The sequence below is a fragment of the Anopheles moucheti genome, chromosome 2 (genome assembly GCF_943734755.1).
Source record: "Anopheles moucheti chromosome 2, idAnoMoucSN_F20_07, whole genome shotgun sequence".
NCBI classification, from domain to species: Eukaryota; Metazoa; Arthropoda; class Insecta; order Diptera; family Culicidae; genus Anopheles; species Anopheles moucheti.
In genome coordinates this window covers 96,587,250-96,608,537 of record NC_069140.1, presented here as the reverse complement: position 1 = coordinate 96,608,537, position 21,288 = coordinate 96,587,250, and the positions used below count along the sequence as shown (strand labels likewise).

Below are 21,288 nucleotides of genomic sequence, written 5' to 3'. Positions count from 1 at the left end.
TGGACGTTGATCAGGGAAGCTTACGTAAAATCATAAAAGCGCTTTGGCGACTTTACCACCGATTGGTGGGCATCATAGCGTAAAAGTCGGCCGAGGAAGCGACAGGGCGCGCAAAACATGGACAAGGAAAATGCAACACAACAGTGACCTATTTACGCGACGCAATGGCGACAACTTGCCTCTCAGATCACTCCCGTTTCCGTGCTGTGGAAGAGATTGCTTTTATTCTGCTCCTTCCACTGGGAAATGGTGCCATTTTTCATCATCGTTTGCGTCGCGATGTCTAGCGAAAGTGGACCGGCGGTTTGCCAAGTGGGTGCCAGACGGCACAAGGTGATATACCGAAACATCAATATTGTTTCTTAAAAGTGACACTTATGGATGGGCCGTAATTGATGGATAATTGTTTCCAGCGCGAGGTTCGAGCATCCTCTCATCGTCCTTATCATTACTTTGGGTTGAGATTTTATCGTTCACGTTGAAGTAAATTAGTTTTTATAGATGTGATCGGTTCGGGTCCCTCACTGGACATCCATTATTGTTTTTCCAATTTACTTACTGGACGTTGCGAAGGGTTCCGTTTTTTTTTTGTTTCACCACAACCGGGAACCCAAATTTTTATCCTTCGAGTTGGGGGTGCGTGTAGTTTTTTTATCATCACCGATTCTGACCAATTCTGCTCGTATTCGTCAGTAAAAAAGTGTCATTAAAAATATCTGTTAATTGATTTCCACCACCGCCCACCAGTAACATAAACGGGACGAGAATATTCACATCAAACCCGAGCGATCGATTCGGGTTTCCTGCTTCCCAGGCAAAGCAGTTCCCTATCTGTCCGGAAAGCATCAACACAACAAAAGCCACCGAGAGCAAGCAACCATAAACTTCCGGATCATAATTTCCCTCTTTTCGGCTCGCTTAACGCCCTTTACTACCACCGTAAGGGACAGGGCAGGCAACTAAGAGTGAAGGAAAAATAAATATACAAACGATAATAAAAACAGTTCTAGCTTTGGAGTTTGGACACCCCTGAAGGGAGAGGGCTTCTGTTACCGAGTTTTTTTCTCTATTTTCTTCCCTCACCTAGCAAAGGTTTGCCGGTGACGATCATAAAATCGTTTATCAGAACCACAAGAATCAAATTAACCTAAATACGCCAGTCGGCAAACACGGCACATTGCGTTCGGTTACGTTGTTACGGGTTAGGTGTTTGTCAGCGTGTTTGACCTTTTTATATTTCCCTTGCCATTGCAGTTGCCAAGTTGTAGCTTTCCCGCCATTCAAAGCTCGTGCTTTGCCGTGCGGTGGAAGACGTACATTTCCTGTGCTTTAGTTTCCTTCGCCTTCGGAGAGCAATAGCAGTTAGAACCGCACACGAATTGGCACTACTCAATAGCGGGCAGGAAAAATCACATTACAAAAAGGACGAGATTTATTTCCCGAAGCAAACCCGAAACAGGTTGCCGGGGACAAAGACTACCACGAACAAAATGGGTACCCCGATGGATAGTATGTACCGGTTGGAGCACAAAGGCGTAACACAAAGAACTGTCGTAAAATTGGAGAAAGTGCTAGCGCTACTGCTTTTGCATGCAGAAGGCTAGATTTATGGTACACAACTTCACTCCCATCTTGCATTTTGGCAAAATGGAAACATTTTTCGATGAAAGGTAGCAACAACAAAAAAAAACAAGAAGCTGATCCAACAATTGATTTCACGCGTTACACGATACGAGTGTAAAACTATGATGTCGTGATTTATTTGTGCCGTTTGACACACGGCAGATAGCATAAATCATCGAGCAAATAAAATGTGTTGCACTGTTGTATGTCTTAATCGGGGGGTGTTTTATTTATTACTATTTGATTATGGAGCTAATGTTGTGCAATTTCAGTCTTCACTTATTTTACTGCTTATTAGTGCGCTTTGTCATTCGATAAATGACAGATATTACATGACAACATCTGATGCAATTTTGTACTTCAAAAATCAGGAAGAATAATCATATTTTTAGATAAAATTCTCCCATAAAGCCTAGCGAACTCAAGTTAGACGAGTATCAGTGATTTTGAGCGAAAATCCAAGCTTATGACACGCTAAATCGATCGATACACCAAAACAAGGCGCTCATCATGATGGTGTGAACGTGAAAAAATGTTACAACAAACCTACTCGCTGCCACTCGCCCCGTGGAAGCTCTTTTGCAGCAACTGTACAAACCCGTCCTGTCAACCCAATCGGCAAGCGATCCGTGAAAATGTGTGTCACGACAGCTACAGGTCCGGTGCAGTCCCGGTTCCCTACCCGGCCGTGCGCAGGCTTCTGTCTCTCCATCCCGGAGTACACGATTCATGTTCAGCCAAACGCACCAAATGTGCGGGGCCTGGTCGCGTTCGCTGTCATAAAGCGATTATGTTGTTCCTGTGCAGCCATTTGCCTGTGGAGCGCCGGAGCGAACGTTGCAAACGTTGATGTCATCCGTTCAGCTGCTCCTGCTGCTGCTGTTGGATGGTGCATGCGCGCCAAATGAAAGAAATGCTCTGGCCGTGGCGATCGATGAATGGAAGCCACTCTTTAGAATGGAAACCGTGATCGTGACGAACCGTGGTGTGCACCCGTGCCGTCGTCGTCGTCGTCGTCACCGTCCGCGTGGTACTATTCACTTCGCAATGGAGGTGGTTGGAGGAGAAAAAAAAACCCCCTTCAAAGCTTATTTCGCACGAACGGAAATTGCTCCCTTAGGGCTACCTTCGATAGATCCCAGACGAGGCACGTACACTACCACTGGTTGGTTCGATGAAAGGTACGAGTTCCATTGTTTCACAATGATGTTTCGTTGATGGCGTTTGTGCCTGAGGGTTGTATTCATCTCAAAAACCACGATTTGGTGCACCGCCACGTTGAGGATATTGGGTTCGGCTTGAATCAAATCAGCGAAAAGGATGATAATGAGCACGTTCTCATGAATGGTTGGCTTTTGGATTTTACCCTAGATAAATCAACATGCTGTGCTGGATGTGCTACTAGTTTTATAACATTTTTCACTAATTAACTCGTTGACTCACGACTCCCGACGAATCATTAAAACGAATTCCCGAAGATTCATGATATACGAATCTTCGAAAATCATGAGCAATATAATGATATCTTTGCAATACAAATCTTTGAGGACAGTCTTCTACGATTCAAGAATCTTTGAAGATTCATGAGTCATCTAGGATTCATCTTTGAGTCTTGAATCTTTGGGGATTCTTGACAGGAAATCTTCAACATTCATGTGTAATATCTTCATATTTTTGCAATGTAGAAATCATTGAGGAGTAATCAATGAATATGGATATATGAATCTTTAAGAACCGTCTTCAACGACTCAATAATCTTTGAGGATTCATTAGTCTTCAAGGATTCATGATTCTTTGGGAATCATGAGTATAATATTTGAGTCTTGAATCTTTTTGTGGATTCGTGACGATTTCGAGAGTAGACTCATGAATAGATTGACTCTTAATTTAAGATTCTTTTCGTCATATGTGGAAATTTGAGGATCTTCAAGGTCTTTTGTATTAATGAGTCCCGAAGAATACATGTACAAAGGATTGTAGAAATATGCTTCGGTTGAAGTAGACTTGATTTTCCCAATCATCTTATCAACTCGTTCTATTCCTGATGTTAACAAGCACAAGTTCTTAGAAAAATAATATCCATACTGATACAAGTTACCGCGTCAGCAAGCTACCGCGTCAACGGAGGCATCGGGTAACTGCGCGTGCACCTTGGTGGACCTAGCAACAGCGCGTGCATCGGACGATGACACCATCGGCACGTGTGTTGCAAAGTCAGCGGAATCTAACCAAATCGTGGGAATCGGTGAGCCAAGCAGTATCGACAATTCAACACCAGCAGCAGACAATAGTTAGTTCTGATGTAGCAGTCCGATCGAACGGTTTGGGAAATTAAGTCTAGTTGTTCACAAAATAAAATTTTTTAAAAACCCTAAACGAACGCGAGTTCGGTAATTGGCGCCCGAATAGGGACCTTCGCAGTAATCGTATAAGTTCACGGTAGTGAAAAAGCCAGCTTCAGCTGTCCCTTAAGAGGAATCCATCGCCCGGTCCAGAGCACCATCGCCGTATAACCAGCGACTTGAGACGATAGAGCGCGAAGAGCTGCACTGTAACGAAGGTTTCCAACATCTCCTGAGGATCCAAGCTGAACAGCGATGCAAACGCATTTCCTCATCGTGGGATTAATTTGGTGAATATAACTAACACACTAATCTCGATCCGAAACTCATCCGAAAAAAGTGATAAGTGAAAGTAGGGCTTTACATCAGACTCACCTCCAACTAACAAACTAACTAAGTTCAAACGAGAAAACTGGCTAAGACAGTGAAAGAGAATCCCTTCTTAAATCTCATAGAACTTTTTAGGACTACACAGATCGAAATGAATAACGATCTTGGAGAAAGCTCCAATACAAACGGCCAGACATCAGAAACTGGTAGTAACAGGAGTAACTATGTAGTGAATCAAACACTATCATTTCATGATAGGGGCAATATCCCCAGAATAGTGTCGGACCTACCCGAATTCAATGGGAATCCGAGAAATCTACCACATTTCATTCTCGACGTAGAAGAAATTTTAGAGCTATTCAAAGACTACAGTCAATCGTGTGAATACTATTTGATCGTAAAAACGATTAGAAGGAAGATTAAAGGAGAAGCTAATGACATTCTCGTCACCAATAATACGCCAACAGAATGGTTAGCTATTAAAGAAGTGCTATGTTTGTACTATTCAGACAAACGGGATCTAATGACATTAGATCACCAGTTGAAATCGACCACACGAATGCGTGCTGAAAGCATCGAAGCTTACTACAGCAGAATCACAGAATTGATTACTCTGATAAGTTCAGCCATCGTGATGGACGAGACTTGGAAAGGTCATGAACATATGATCATTAAGCTATACAATATGATAGCTTTGGATACTTTTGTAAGAGGCTTAGGAGACCCGCTATCAATGTTTTGTAAAAATTATAAACCAGAGAGTTTAGCGAAAGCTTACCACTATTGTATCGAATTTCAAAACGTTGATGCAAGAAATGCACCATATAGAGGTCGGACATTTGACCCAGTGCCCACACCGCGTTGTAACATACCACAACGACCTCCTAAACCGATGCATTTAAGTTTTCCACCAAGGCAAAAACCCGTAGAGGCTACACCGCAGACCTTTCAAAGGACAACACAAAATGTGTTTGCACCAAATCGGACATTCGTGCCGAGACCAAAGGTCGAACCAATGGAAGTTGATCGTTCCATTAGGTCCAGAATGGTTGATTACGTCAACAGGCCGAAATTCTCCAGACCTACATCATCCTCAATGCAGAGAAACAATCCACAGCCAAAAAGAATGGCACATACCTTACAAGACAGGTACGAAATAAGTGAATATTGTGAAGATCAAAGTGAAAAAAGTGAAACAATTAATGACGTAGAATCATATCGTGACAACGACTATGAAAGAAAGACCGCTAATTTTTTAGAGGAAACCACGGAGTGGCGAAACAGGTGGAAGGATTAAACCCGAAGGTTAATCCACTGCCCTATATAATTGTACCAACTACAAAAGGAGATATAAAACTTTTAGTTGATTGTGGTGCAAATATCAATCTAATATCTAATAAATGGGCCAATAAATCAGGGAAAACAATTGAACAAATCATTTCACAAACAGTGCATGGTATCGCAGGAAGTGGTAACATTTCAAAAATGATCAAGTTAGATATTTTTAAACCAATCTTGAACGAAAATTTCGAATTTCTAATTTTCGATTTCCATCCCTTCTTCGATGGAATAATTGGAACGGAAATTATTTTTCACGAAAATGTGAAAATGGTTTCAAGCAAACCCACTCTTTACGTTTTCGGTGAAGGAGAAGATTTAAAAATACCATTAAATTTTTATCGTCCAAAAGCTGCTATACGCAAAGTGAACAATTTAACATTGAAAACTACTGTCAGAACATCACATCTGAACAGTCACGAAAAAGAAACTCTTTTTGACACATTAAACCCATTTAAACAAATTTTTCACGATACAGATAAAAAACTTACGTGTACGACAAAAGTAGAGTGCAACATTCGTACTACCGACGATATACCCATATATCAGAAATCCTACCCTTATCCTATTTCATATAAAGAAGAGGTAGAAAAACAGATACAAAAACTGTTAACTGATGGTATTATTCAACCATCTAGATCACCATGGAATTCTCCCGTGTGGATCGTCCCCAAGAAAATGGACGCATCAAAAGAGAAAAAATTTCGATTAGTCATCGACTATCGTAAGTTAAATCTTAAGACCATATCCGACAAATATCCTATGCCCGAGATTTCAAATATCCTTGACCAATTAGGAGGAAATAAATATTTTACAACCCTTGATTTAGCTTCAGGGTTTCATCAGATAAAAATGCACCCAAAGGACATTGAAAAGACCGCATTTTCCGTTAACTTTGGAAAATACGAGTTCGTTCGAATGCCCTTCGGACTCAAAAATGCTCCCGCAATTTTTCAAAGAGCAATGAACGATGTACTTCGTGAACAAATTGGCAAAAGATGCTATGTTTATGTTGATGACGTAGTGATCTTCGGAAAAAGCTTAGAGGAACACAATGATAATCTTAAGATTGTGCTAGAGACTTTGCAAAAAGCAAACCTGAAAGTACAACCAGATAAGTCGGAATTTTTGCATAAATCAATTGAATTTCTAGGATATGTTATTACTAATGAAGGTATACAACCCAACCAGAAAAAGATTGACGTTATTGAAAAATGGCCAGAGCCAAAAGACGTGAAGGAACTAAGAAGTTTCCTTGGACTATTAGGTTACTACCGAAGATTTGTGAAAGATTTTGCAAAGATTGCAAAACCATTAACAAATATCTTCAGGGGGGAGAGAGACTCCAAGAAGAATAAACAAATTCAATTCAACGACGAACAAAGAAAAACGTTCATTAAAATGAAAACGGTTATAACGTCAAGCGACATCTTAATATACCCAGATTTCAAGAAAAATTTCATTATCACCACAGATGCTTCAAATTTCGCTATCGGAGCAGTTCTTAGCCAAGGCGAAATAGGCAAAGACAAACCGATACATTTTGCATCAAGAACGCTCAGTAGAACAGAAGAAAACTTCTCAGCTACAGAAAAAGAAATGTTAGCTATATTTTGGGCACTTAAAGTATTTAGGAACTACATTTATGGTCAAAAGTTTATAATCTTGACAGACCATCAGCCGTTGACATTCTCATTGTCAGATAAAAATGTTAATGCAAAACTGAAACGCTGGAAATCATATCTTGAAGAACATGATTACGAGATTAAATACAAGCCAGGAAGAGCGAACGTTGTTGCAGACGCATTAAGTCGAATACAGGTACACACTTTAACACCTACACGACATTCCGCTGATAACGACGATTCCAATTACATTATTTCGACAGAAGCACCTTTAAACGCTTTTAAACTACAAATCGTTTTAGAAAAAACAAATACTAATCCCGAAACTATAGTATCTAAACCGTTTCCAAATTACACTCGTATAATTATAAAAAGAACTCGTTTAGACGAGCAAATATTAACATCGCTTGTCAAAGAATTTTTCGAACCAAGCAAAATCATTGGATTAATGACATCAGAAGAAATCATGGGTCAATTACAAGAAGTCTACCGTAAATACTTTAGCCAATCGAAACTATTACGGATTAGATTCACACAAACAATTTTAAACGATGTAGCTGATGAAAATGAGCAAGAACAAATAGTTCAACAAATTCACAATAGAGCACATCGTGGAATTGATGAGAATAAGAAACAAATTCTCAGGAAATATTATTTTCCACACATAACACAAATCATCCGAAAAATTATTTCCTCGTGTGACACATGTAACGTGTCGAAATACGATAGGCAACCCCTAAAAATACAACTCCAAGAAACACCTATTCCAAATTTTCCATTTGAAGTTTTACACTTAGACATCTACCAAATTGAAGGACAATTGTTTCTTTCTAGTATTGACAAATTCTCAAAATACGCTAGAATGCTTCCAGTAAAATCAAAACATACAGTTCATTTAAGAAATGCATTCTATAACACAATCACTTCAAACATAATTCCATCAATAGTAGTGATGGACAACGAAAAAGCTTTCTTATCCGCTGAAATTAGAGGAATGATGCTAGACCTCAATATAAAAATCATTACTACTCCTAGTAGTCATTCTGAGTCAAATGGACAGGTAGAAAGATTGCATTCGACAATAACAGGACTATACAGAATTCAAAAGAAATTAACTCCCAACCTAAATTGCAGGTCTAATATTTGCATTGCTATAGAAAAATACAATAACACAATTCATTCTACCATTGGCAAAACGCCGAAAGAGATCTTATTTGGAATAACCAATAATTGTACGTCCCCCGAACAACTTGATGAAATAAGAAATAAAAGGTATGACGAAGTAATAATAAAACTACAAGAAACACAGTTAAAGTCGTTAAAAAAGCATAATAAATCAAGAATAGAACCACCAAATTTAAGAACAGGTCAAAATGTTTATGTGAAAGATAAAATAATAAGAGCTAAACATAAAGACAAATTTAAAAGACACATCGTACAAAGAAATAAGAATACAACATTCAGGAATGAGTCAAACCACAAAATTCACAAATCGAACGTAAAGAACATAAACCTAAAAGAAATAACGAACTAACTTTTACACAGAAATTTCCTATAAATGGCAAAATATAAAATAGTTAATGTTAATCTACCCGTTACAGCATACCCTTCATAGCGGCTACACTCGACATAATTGACCTCACGAATAAACCGGTAGCCATAGTCAATACAGGACAAACCAGACTAATAGAAGGATATAGAAAAATCACACATACGATAAACGTAACCATAATCGAAACATCCATTCAAGAAGTAGAAAACCAAATCTTACAATATTACAATTCCGAAACAACACCAGAAATATTAACCAAGAAATTGCAAGAAATCAAATATAACTTAAATCAAGTAAAACCAATAAAGACCCCTCGCCATAAGAGATGGGACTCACTAGGCAAAGCGTGGAAATGGATTGCCGGAACGCCGGACGCAGACGATTTAAGAACCATTACAAACTCATTAGATGAGCTAGTTGATAATAGTAATACACAAATAACAATCAACGCCCTTATCAGAGAGAAGTTGCGCGATATTTCAAAGAATGATCAGGAAACTACAATATTGAAACAATTATACACGTTAGACATGATTAATAATATAATAGACCAAATTCAGATGGCGATTATATTGTCTAAGATAAACATTGTAAACAAGAATCTACTTACACCCGCCGAAATCGATCTGATACACCAAAATCTCCAAACACAGAACATCGAGACTGACATGATAGAAGAAATGCTACAATTAATTACCACACGAATAGCAGCAAACAACGAAATAATACTGTACATCGTAGAGATCCCGAACCTCAGCGAAACATCTTACGAAACATTACGAGTTGAGCCAGTAGTTAAACAAGATCATAGAGTGATTCTAAAATCAAACCGTTTCTTACGACATCAGTCCAACATACTAATGAAAACCGGAAATTGTATGAAAATGAGCAACATAACGTTATGCAAGACAGACGAAGTCGAAAATGTCTCTACACACAAATGTGATGCCAACTTGATATTGGGACACCCAAGTGAATGTGCCTACGAAACAGTCACAGAACGAAACATGGTCGTAGAGATAAGCCCAACAATAGTCTTTTTAAACGATGTGAATGATATCCTATATTCAACATGCGAGGAAACAGAAAGGCACCTCAAAGGAGCATTTTTGATAAACTATAGGAACTGTTCAATACGTTTCATAAATTTTAATTTCTCCAACAATGAAATAGCCAAGGTAGAACACCCAGTCTATACGATATCGACAGACCTTGGAGTAACAAGAACCAGTTCAAAGAACCTGGAAGAAATACGCCTTCAGAAACTAGAACACATCTTCACACATCGGGCTACATGGCCAGCATGGACTTTTGTAATCATAATAAGTATCATCACGGCATTAACGTTGCTAACCAAGAAAACAACCGCAAACACCATACAAATATCCGCTGATAGAACAGTAAGAGACAATAACCAAGAAGCAGTTAGGTACTTCAACCCATCAACTCTGGCATACTCTCAACCACGTTAACCAGGAGGTTCAACGCTCAAAAAAAGGGAGCAGTTACCGCGTCAGCAAGCTACCGCGTCAACGGAGGCATCGGGTAACTGCGCGTGCACCTTGGTGGACCTAGCAACAGCGCGTGCATCGGACGATGACACCATCGGCACGTGTGTTGCAAAGTCAGCGGAATCTAACCAAATCGTGGGAATCGGTGAGCCAAGCAGTATCGACAATTCAACACCAGCAGCAGACAATAGTTAGTTCTGATGTAGCAGTCCGATCGAACGGTTTGGGAAATTAAGTCTAGTTGTTCACAAAATAAAATTTTTTAAAAACCCTAAACGAACGCGAGTTCGGTAATTTACATGTACACATCGTCAGTAGCGATCTCGTCCAACGGAGGACAGAAATCCAGCAACGTGTGCCACTTCCATTGCCGTACCGTGCACTAACGGGCCTTTTACGAATAGTAAAATTGAACAGAATTCCCCATACATTACGTCGTTTGTCTCCCGTTTGTACAGACCGGGCTGCGGAAAGTAACAAGCGCGTGCCATTGAACGAGTTTTGCCTTCGATTAATAATTCATTACATCTTACCCACAGCGAAGCGAACCGTTAGCGGGTTGCGATGTCGTTGACAGAGCCTGCTGCAGTGTGGCACGATTTCCGCCACAGTGGCGGAATGGCTTTGATGGCGGTACGGCACGGCAGCAATCAGTGCACGGTCCCGGTTTCGGTGTGTGCCCGCGAGACCAATTGACTATTATGTCGTACCGTGGCGATGGCCCGGTGGCGATAGTTAAAACGATCCAGAACAATTTCACCGATCACTATCCTTTCCGGGGGCCGGGCTGCTTGGCGTGCAGGGGGACAATGGGGCTCTACGTTGTGCTTTAGCTTCCGGGTCTAATTAATTTGCAATCATCTTAGGATCGGGAATCGCATTTCAAATGCAACCGCAACCGCAGGCGATAGCACAAATTGGAAACCATTCGCTAATGGGAGCTTATGCAGGTTTTGGGCAGGATTGGAATAATTTTCAATGTGTCCATTTTCCTAAATCCGTACATTAGCCAAATGAACTGTGGCGAGCGGTGGTGTCAGTTGGGACGCTTACCCAACTGTGGCAATATTGCTGCACAAATTTCGGCGTTGGTTAATTAAGAGCTCATAATTCCCGCTACATAGTGTGCCACCATCCCCAGGAAACGGAATTCCCCCCGTTCTCCAATTGGTACAAAAAGCAATAAACGACATTTCCTTTCTGGCCCAGATTTACAGCATTCGGCACGAAAACGAATGGTGGAAGGTTGAATTTTTCGGGGCTGTGTTTACACTTCAGTTACAATTTAACAGCCAAACCACCAAACACCACGGTAAGGGGCATGTTAATTTTTGGTAGTTTGTGAACAATGGTTACGCATTCATACATGTGCTCCGTGGTGTGACGAAATGGGCCAGTATGTCATGCTAATGACAAACTAGGGTTGAGTTTTGGGGGGTAATATAATGCCCCGATGTGCGCTTTTAAAATGTATTAGCGATGAATGATGAAGAACAAAGTTGCAACGTTTTTTTGTATTATTTTTCATTTGTTTGAGCAGATTGTATTTTCGTTTTCACGGTTACGCACGTTTCTTGCGCGTAATTTATCAATATTGAAGCAATTCTATCATTTACATTTGCTGATCAAACCTGCCCAACAATTAATCGCATCGTTTCCATTAATTAAATAAATTATCTTCTTCCTTTTACCATTCCGGAAATATAAAGTTTTGTTTACACTGCCGAGATGGACATTAACCCAGTAAATGGGACACACGGGAACGACTAAACTAAACAGAACGCGTGAGAATATCGCAAGTGTGCTCTTCCATTCGTTCCTGAGATGACGTATACTTTGCACCGGTCAGCACTCTTTAATCACGTCTTTAAAGACAAACAAGGACATCGTTTGCTTTTCCGTTTAGCTACTCAATGAGAAAGCACACAAACAAACCATTTTAAAAAACAACATATCACACACGCACAAATCCCCCTTACGCACGCAATCATTTCAATAAGGTACCACACACCACTATCAAGATGAGAGTGAGTGAGGTGCAAGAAAAGAAAAAAAGCACAGTTCTATCAAGCCATAATGCCAGTGATGAGATGCATGGGGCAGCGAAATGGAAACAAAAACATCCGCCGGCTGAGTCGGCACGATCGTACCATCATCATTCATTGATCGATGGGATTCGGGGAGAGCGGGGCCAAGATGCACAAATTGTGGCTTCGACCCGGACCGGGGGTATCGTCAAGTTGGAATGGAAATTTAAATAAGGAAAGATGGTGAGATAATGACTGGTCGTGGAAGATGAGCACTGTGCGAGCGGGAAGATGAGGATGGATGACAAAGTGCAGCGGAGACGTTAAATGTTGTTAACAAATTTGCATCCGCAACAAACCAAGCAGTGTCTTTGCGATGCGCTCTCTTCCTTGCGATGTCTCATTGGTAGGAGGGAGTGTTGCACAGACTTTAATTTACAATAATTAAATCCCCACGCAACTAAATGTGATTTTAAACACACTTTTAGTTACACAAGCTCATTTTTATTTGCCCAAAGTTGGTAGAAATTTGTTTAAACTAATCTAACGTATAAGAAGCTTGCAGAACGATATCTTCCTTGAGTTTCCACAAATGCAAGTTACTCTTCAAATGCAAAAGAGCACCGGGTGCTGACACGGTTTCTCAAAGGCGGCGTAAAAAACAACATCAAACATGATAAATAAACTGACAAAACGATCGCACACTATGCTACACGTTCCGGTGTTATTATTATGTTCTGCGTTTTTTTTTCTCCTCCCGGACAATACACAACCGGTCCGAAGGCTAGCGGAGTCGACAAGCGACAGCGCAAAAACGGCACCAAAAAAAAACCAGTCCCGTGACGCATCATGCCTTTAATGTTGCACCACTGCACTATCGATGCACAACGCGCAGAAAAAAAAACCGGATACCCAGCTAAAGTGTGCATCGGTGGTGCAGCTTTAACATCCGCAGGTTTTCCAATGGCAGTTGAGACCTCCGGCGTTGACATTTAGTTAGCACTAGCACCAGCAACAACGGCAACAACAATGGCAAGTGGACGAACCGTGATGAAAAGACGAAAAATAAGCAACAAAATGCCGTCATCATTCATCGTTCGTTATTGCCAAGCGCCCGGTTTTCCACCGTGAATCCGCCCGGAAAGGTCAAATGAATACACAGGCTTACCTCTACAGTGGTGATAGTTTTGCATTTTTTTTTCTCTCTCTCTCCCTCTCTCCCTCAAAGCTAAGACTGTCCAAAAACTGAAATGACAATGAAATCCATAAAAAAAACCAACCAACCTACCCCACCAGGATAGTAAAAACAACACCCAACAAGCGTTCGAATGGAAGCGACTAGTCGAAAAATTGGATCCTGAAAAACAGGCACGTTGTCCGGCAGGGGGTCGTCTATATGGCGCTGGTGTATGCTGGTGCACACACAAGGACGAAAACATATCCTGTAGAGTGGGTTTTTGTTGTCGTTTTTTTTACTCTCGCTCCCTCTTGTTCCCTGCGGCATATACCACGTGGTTGGTTTTGGTTCGGACACTCCTGGCGTCTTGCTGGTGGATGCTCGGGAGGATGGTGCTATGCGCTTGGTAAACTTTACCCGCAGGGTTAGTCATCGTTGGAGCGAAATAACAATGAGACTGGAACGGAGCTTCATATGGTTGAAAGGAGCAACAATACCAGTGGAGTTCACTTACAAAAAATGTGAAGATATTGATAACTGTCTGACAATTTTTAATAACAAAATTCTTGAAGATAATCATCTTCTCCAATGTCCAAAATATCTCTTGATCTTTATCGAAGCTGGTGCCAAAAACATTCTGGCTGGATATTAATTTTATTTCTGGCCAACTTTTATCCCACCGTGCGATGACACTGGTCAACCAGCCGTATAAAAAGCGGAGTTGTCTTATCATCAAATATCGAACACTCCCTCCGGTGCAGAAACCAAAATCACCTTCTCCGGAACACAACGGTTCGGCGCTCCGGAACAACCACCCCCCAAAGTAATGACCCTTATTTCCCATTGTTTCGGAATACATCCATCCCTCCCCCGGGTGTGGTTGGCAAGATATCGTACGTAACGGAATCGGAACTCGGAATGATAAATTTGCTCATATTTGTCAAACCGTTCCGAAAAAAAAAAACTTTTACACCTCCCCCCCCGGTACAGAAACTTCGATTGGCGCCAGGCCACGTTCCAGAAAGCTCGCTTGCCCTCGTTTGGTGTGGGGCAATGAAAATCAAGCAAGAAAAAACACATCCCCATTTGCCATCATCCAGGCAGAAAGTTCCCGGTTGTCATACGTGTTACTTTTGGCTCATCGAATCCCGTTGCTGCGAGGGAAACAGCCACGAAATAAGGTGCGTGTAGCGGGCCAGATATCTGACGCCATCCGTGGAATGGTTGGGCAATTTTTCGGACCCAAACCCGTACCATCTTGCTGCAAGTGAAGCATGCAAAAGGGATAAGCGATTCGTCATCGTCTCCCGCCATTGTTGGATACCCTTTGGATGGCGGGGGGCCGGCGTGAACATGAGGGTGCGAGCTTATTACAAGCACTAGGTACATGATTTTAATGAGTAACATAGTTTGCCCTGTCCTTTTGTTGCTAAGATCACCGCTGCTGGTGTTAAAAACAATTTAAGTACGTGCACTGCCTATAAATCACCGCGTGTGATGAGCCATTCAATTCTAATCGTTTGCCAAATGTGAACGAAACCGAGCCGATACACGGGGACGTGCCGGGAGAGCCTAATACGCAAATAATCCATCTTGCACTCCAACTGGATTGTGCACGAAAGAGAAATGTTGAAGTCATCCGAATGACTCACATCCATTCGAAAGTGGAGGCTTTTGTTTAGTTTTGCTTACTCACGGCGTAGCTCGTTCATTAGGTCATTGATGTACAGAATGTATAACTCCTGTTTGGCGAAACATAAATACGCTCAAACAAGGTGCAAAACGTAAAAATTCGTCATAAAATACTGTATAAATATTTATCTTATAATAATACCACACAAAAACACATAAACTAACGAACCGAAACATGACATCATGACAAAAAGAGAAGAAAAAAAAACAATTAAAATTCCCAAACTTATCGAAGGCGTCATTTGTGACCCGGTTTGCATAACCGTGTTAAAGTGTTTGCCAAAAAAGGATTAGTGTCCCCTGCTGGTTACGCCATCGGGGTGCCCCCACTAGCAAGCGCCACAGTTGCCGGGTGACGTTTGAGTGTAACAATTTCGTTCCCTAATTGGAAGCCGAACGGAATCGAAACAAATGCTCGTTTTGAGGGCACCATTCCTGTACCGTCCATTCAGTCAGAGTGAGGCACTGTCCGTGTTTTGGATAAGGCTTTGTTTTTAATGGCACGTCTGTGCCGGTTTTGACACTTTCGTTTTCCAGTACCGTGGCGTGGTGAACACTTTCGTGCCCTCAGCCCTTTGATCGATTGCACTACGGTTGTGTACTCGGATCACATCCAACTAGCAGTGTCGACTGACTGACTTTCGTCAGTTTTATTCCAACACTCGCTAGCCCGCAAGGGTAATAAATGATGAAGACAGCATAAAACCGTCTCTGACACGATCGTCTTGTACATGAGGACAAGACATGCGCATTGTGTGGGAAGGGATCGGTTGCATTCATGCACGATTAAGCGCCAAGTGTTCATGCATATTACAAAGCAACAGGCCCCGTTGGTTATGTTAATCAAGCGATTACTAACAACCGGAATGGAAAATGTAGAGGAAGCGCGAGAGGGAGAAAGAGAGGGAGAGATAAAAAAGACGATCATTAGACCATCATCTACGCCTATCTCCACAGTATGAGATCTGCGATATTAACACATTAGTGACATCAGAAGAATTCGATCGCTATGAAAGGAATGGAATGCAACTAATGGCGATCAAATAGAAATGCTTCAGGCCATTTTGTTCAATTAAGGGGTTTTTTTGCACAGCATTCTTCCCAATGAATGGATGTGTTTTAGTTAATGCAAGACACATCATTACCGCAATCCGTGAATCCGTGGGCAATCAGCGCACTCTCGCACGAAAGCATGAATCAACTCACTGATGATCACTGAAATTCCTCGATCGAAATGAGACTTTTTCTCTAGCTCCATCTGGCGGTAGGTAGGAGGATTAGACAGGGAGATGTCTACAGTTGACGCTTGTCGACGCTAGATGGCAGGAAACGAATTAACGAGTTTGTTTTACAACTCTTTTAATTTACTGCCTTAGTTTTTGTATCAATCACTTGTATGTTTGCCGCCTTATATGAGCACAAAGTGTCAATTAATTTATTTTTACATTTTCTCACACCAATCAGTGCTCTTTCATGTTTCTTTTTTTCGAAGGTAAATATTGATCATGTTTCTGTAATCAACACCCTACCGAAAACCCTATCACCCTGATAGGACAATTTCATTCATTTAACCACTAATAACGTGTCACCGTTGGAATCCCACAACCGTGTGCTGTCCACCATCATCCCCCCAAAAGAATGCGATAAAACTAATAAACGCTCAATTGTTTTTTCATCGCACCACAATTACGGTAAGGCGGTACACGGGTTCACGATGATGACTCGCATCCAATCTGACCATTGCTTCCCTGTCGGTCGGTGTCTCTGCAGCGTAATAAATAGTTTTATTACCAAACGAGCCCGTTTCGGGTGGTCCGAAATAAAAAATCTACGGCCACGGGCATGATGATCATTCTGCCGCCCTATTCTACAACGAAACGTGCACATTAGGCAAGATTGTAAGTGAACACATTGTAGTTAAAGTGTGTGTGTTTTCCTCTGTACTAGGCGATTGCGTGTAACGTCATCGCCAAATCGTGACACAGTTGTTTTATCGCATTTGCTGGGAGGGAAGCAGTGGCGGCACCGAGCGGGATACGAGAGTATTGTGCACATTTACAAAATTAACCTTCCAGTTTCGAATAAAATCATTGAACGCAAAGTAAACCCTCCGACACTGTCCATAAGCATCGGATGTTAATATTGTGCCTTTTTTGCTTTCATTACTTCACAGCTCTTCCACAGTCGAGCATAAGCGTTTCGAAAGAGCAGCGCAACAAACAGGAAGCGGTGGAAAGCCCGGCCGATGACTACGATGAGGATTATGACGATGACGAGGATGTGCCATCGCAGGAGAAACCGGAGATCAGTGACAACGCGCTGCTGGGGACGAATCTGCTAACCAAGGACTACATCGAGCAGGCCCGGGCAAGCGAACAGGTTACGCTCAAATGCCAAGTCAGCAACCCAACAAGTAAGTGTGTGTTTTGTGGTTAGTTTAATGCTGCTGAGGGTCTTCTGTGTTTCAAACGGTTTATTACTGTGACAAATTTATGGAAAATTAAATGATTCTCCAAGATAGAAGAACTATGTATCTTCATAATTAGAAATGCTGTGAGTTAGAAATTCTCTCCTCACCAGTCGGTTACTTCGTGGAATGATTTCACACACTCGCATCGAAACCTTTCTGTCAGCTTAACGGAATGCTTTCTCGATCCATCATTTCGTCCCGAAATACCTCTTGGGTCCTTCCCAAAACGGGGAATCCTTTTTCACTGTGGGAATTTTGCTTTGTTTTTGTTTCGCTACCTTGACCATCATCCCCGATTGTTTGCTGTTGTTGTTGCCAGGATTATTCATCCTTCAGCATGCAGTGCGAGTCACTGTCGTGTTACCGCGTGAAACAAACCGGAACGTGACCCGTGTGCTGAACATTACAAAACGGACAACGATTCACTTTTCGACGGCATGGCACAGAACCGTGATTGCTCACAGTGACGCCTGTGGCCATGTGGTGATGAGCATATGCAAATCTGCATTTCGATCGAACCAGTATACAAATGGGAATTGTTTCATGCAGCAAAAAAAGGAAGAAAAACAGACCAGTAGGAGGGAAAGAACATCCCTAAGGAAAAGCCCACCCTTCGGTTCGGAGGTTCCTGTCCACCGTTGACATGATCGTCGATAATCCATTGATGGAGTGTTTGCCATTCGGACGGACGGACGGACGAGAAAATCTTTCTAGGAAACATATTTCTTTACTCGTTCGAACGTATTTCATTCACTCATGGAGTCACTAGAGACGGACATTGTTGCAACGTATCGGTTTGTGAATCGAACTGTACGGTTAACGTACCGACCGGTAGTGAGCCAATGGTCATTTGGTTCGGGAAACGATCAATGCCTTGGGTTGATTGATTGATGGTTTAATGAAGGCTTTCCAGAACATGAGTTTGGACAGGACAGGATGAAATATACTCGCTGCTTTCTTCATTCCAACGAACCTTACCGGACGATACCGGATTGAGAAAAGTTCGATTTGCAACGTTTGTAGGGATTAGTTGACAGCACAATTTCAAATCAGAGACCATATTGATTTTTACCTGGCCGATGGTCAAACTGATCTACCGCATGTGAAATGGCAACACATCCAACATTCGGCATATTATTTAACCCAAAGAGGTACGACGGACTCATTATCGTACAACGAATTACAGACTTGACAGGTTCTGCTGGGTAGGTCATGTCATTAGAATAACACCGTACCACCTAGCCCATAAATTCCTTTTCGGACGTCCAAATGGACAAAGAAGTACATATTTCGTTCCGAAAAGAAACAATCTTTTAAATAATTGTACACAAGAAAATTCAATTAAACACTGGACAGTAATTCTACGATACTTAATTTGCAAGATTTTAATTACGGAAATCACTAGTCAATACCGATAAATCTCCGTTAAACGCAGTAAATAAGATAATTTTTCCAACTTTGCAAGTGGCTATTAACATGACGATATTAGTTCCATTTGATCACGCGTAAATTATTTACGGCTTTGCTGTATCTCTTGTCAGCTATCAACTGTTTCAAGGTAGACACCTTTTTTTATGATCCGTGTTAGCATAATTCCCTTTCACTCGCGGTTGACTATGAAAAAACGACTCTGTTAAAGCTTCTAGTTCCTTTTCTAATCCTAGCAAATGTACGATCACACCCCGTCAAACAGCTGACGAACATGTAAGCCCGCAAATCCATAGATCGATCACTGCCGGAAAGTCACTGCTTCGAACGCTACCTGTCAGGGGTGCAGTTGTGCATTTGCATCACACTGCTACACCCGCAACCACTCCGTTACCTCGCGTGATTGTAAGATATTTGCTTGCATTCGTAAACCAGCCGAGAACTCATTGCTTTCTTACAGCGGCGAGCGGCGGCATACAGGTTAGATGAATAATTTAATTGCTCCATCGCATCTCCCCGGGTGCGATAAATTCTCTTTAGCACCGGACTGCCCCGGCGAGCGGCCAGTTTGCTTACTTGCTTACTTCATTGCAATTCATTAGTGCCTTGGAATCGATAAAATGCACGCCAAGTGGCTTCTACTGCCAGGTCGTGCTTTTTTCCCCCATTTTATTTGCATGTGCAGGTGCATTTTATTTACACTTCCTTCGGTGTTCCTGCCCGGCACACGGTACGAATCGAAATGCATTAGGACAAATGGTTCGGCATTCCGTGACGGTTTTTTTTCTTTGGCCCGCACCGCATATGTTTGCCAGCTCAAAAGAATGCTGCTGACGTCGGTAAGCATATTTTGCAACCAGGAATGCAAGGTCATGACATTTGAAGCTGTTCGGCAAGTTGGGAAAACGGGGTATTTCTTGATGAGATGACGTTGGTTAACTTGAACTTTTTTCACGGTGGAGTGCCTCCAATAATTATTAAATCATGCTATCTTCCCCACAGCTAACACCATCATCATGTGGTACTACAACCAGAAGCCCATCTTCCAGCATATGACTAAACTGACGTCCGATACGCGGTATGCGCTACTACCGGACTACTCGCTGCAAATCGATAACGTGCAGCTAGCGGACGAAGGTGTCTATTCCTGCCAAGTACTGCCCAACAAAATGAGCGTCAAAATTGAGCTGCAGTTGTTGACGTAAGCATTCCAATCTTTGAATTACCAACAGCTAACAGGAACTAAGCCCAAGTATTGTGTCTTTTCTATCCCATTCCTCAAACATTAGACCTCCAAGAGATGTTCACATCATGCATGGTAACAAGATCATTAACGATTCAATTGAAGTTCATCAGCGAGATCGCAAGTTTATTCTGTTGTGTTCTGCCGGAGGACATCCCACACCACTGATCACCTGGTCTTATCGCGTAAGTACCCTTTGGATTTGGTGTTGGATCAACTTCGCGACTAAACATTTCTTTAATGCCCAACTACAGGGACGCCACCTGGATGAGGAAAATAGCCGACAGATTGGCATTGTGCTGCGCAAGGAGTTCTTGGACATCCATGAAGTGAAGGCCCAACATGCCGGGGACTACGAATGTATGGCCCAGAACGGTATCGGTGATCCAGTCAGTTGGACCGTGACCGTGGTTGTGAAAGGTAAACTATTAGTGCTCCAATTCTTGGACATTGCGACACATCACGGGGGAGGAGAAATTATAACGAAGAGATCGCTCTTGGACTTTAACATGATAATGCGGGTCGGGATTTCTTTTATTGTTTTATGTCGTTAAATGTTAGTTTTACTCTGGGTTTTTACAACCGTGACTCACATCCATCTAACACAACGCTAATGTTTAAATCTGTTCACGCATCATACCATACGACATCGTACTGTGCGCTGTGGCGCCATGCTACACTGTACCGTCATCATTGGGCACCTTCATCATTACGCATACGTAAAACCATCATTCATCACAAATACGCCGCAGATGAATCATCGGAAGAGCTGGAGGACGATGATATGGATGCGTCCAATGTAACTGCACCACCGCTGGAGAAAGGTCATCCATTAGTGCAAAACATTCGTAGTGGTTGTTTCCGCGTTTTGTCGCGTTTAATTGCACCTTTGCTAGCGCACCACACTTAGGGCGACAACGCGTACACGAG

At 41.9% G+C, this 21,288-nt stretch overlaps 1 protein-coding gene across 2 annotated transcripts in view; it reads left to right on the top strand.

Annotated features, from left to right (window-relative positions):
- The window catches only part of LOC128304828 (neurotrimin-like), an 84,881-nt gene that overhangs the window by 58,878 nt on the left and 4,715 nt on the right, over positions 1-21,288 (top strand). The window contains exons 3-7 of one of the 2 annotated variants that reach the window (XM_053042069.1): positions 17,391-17,630; positions 20,118-20,316; positions 20,405-20,543; positions 20,613-20,778; positions 21,111-21,182. In XM_053042069.1, coding sequence (XP_052898029.1) covers positions 17,391-17,630; positions 20,118-20,316; positions 20,405-20,543; positions 20,613-20,778; positions 21,111-21,182 — 816 coding nt within the window. The remainder of the gene's footprint in view (positions 1-17,390; positions 17,631-20,117; positions 20,317-20,404; positions 20,544-20,612; positions 20,779-21,110; positions 21,183-21,288) is intronic. The other variant, XM_053042077.1, reaches the window with a different exon arrangement.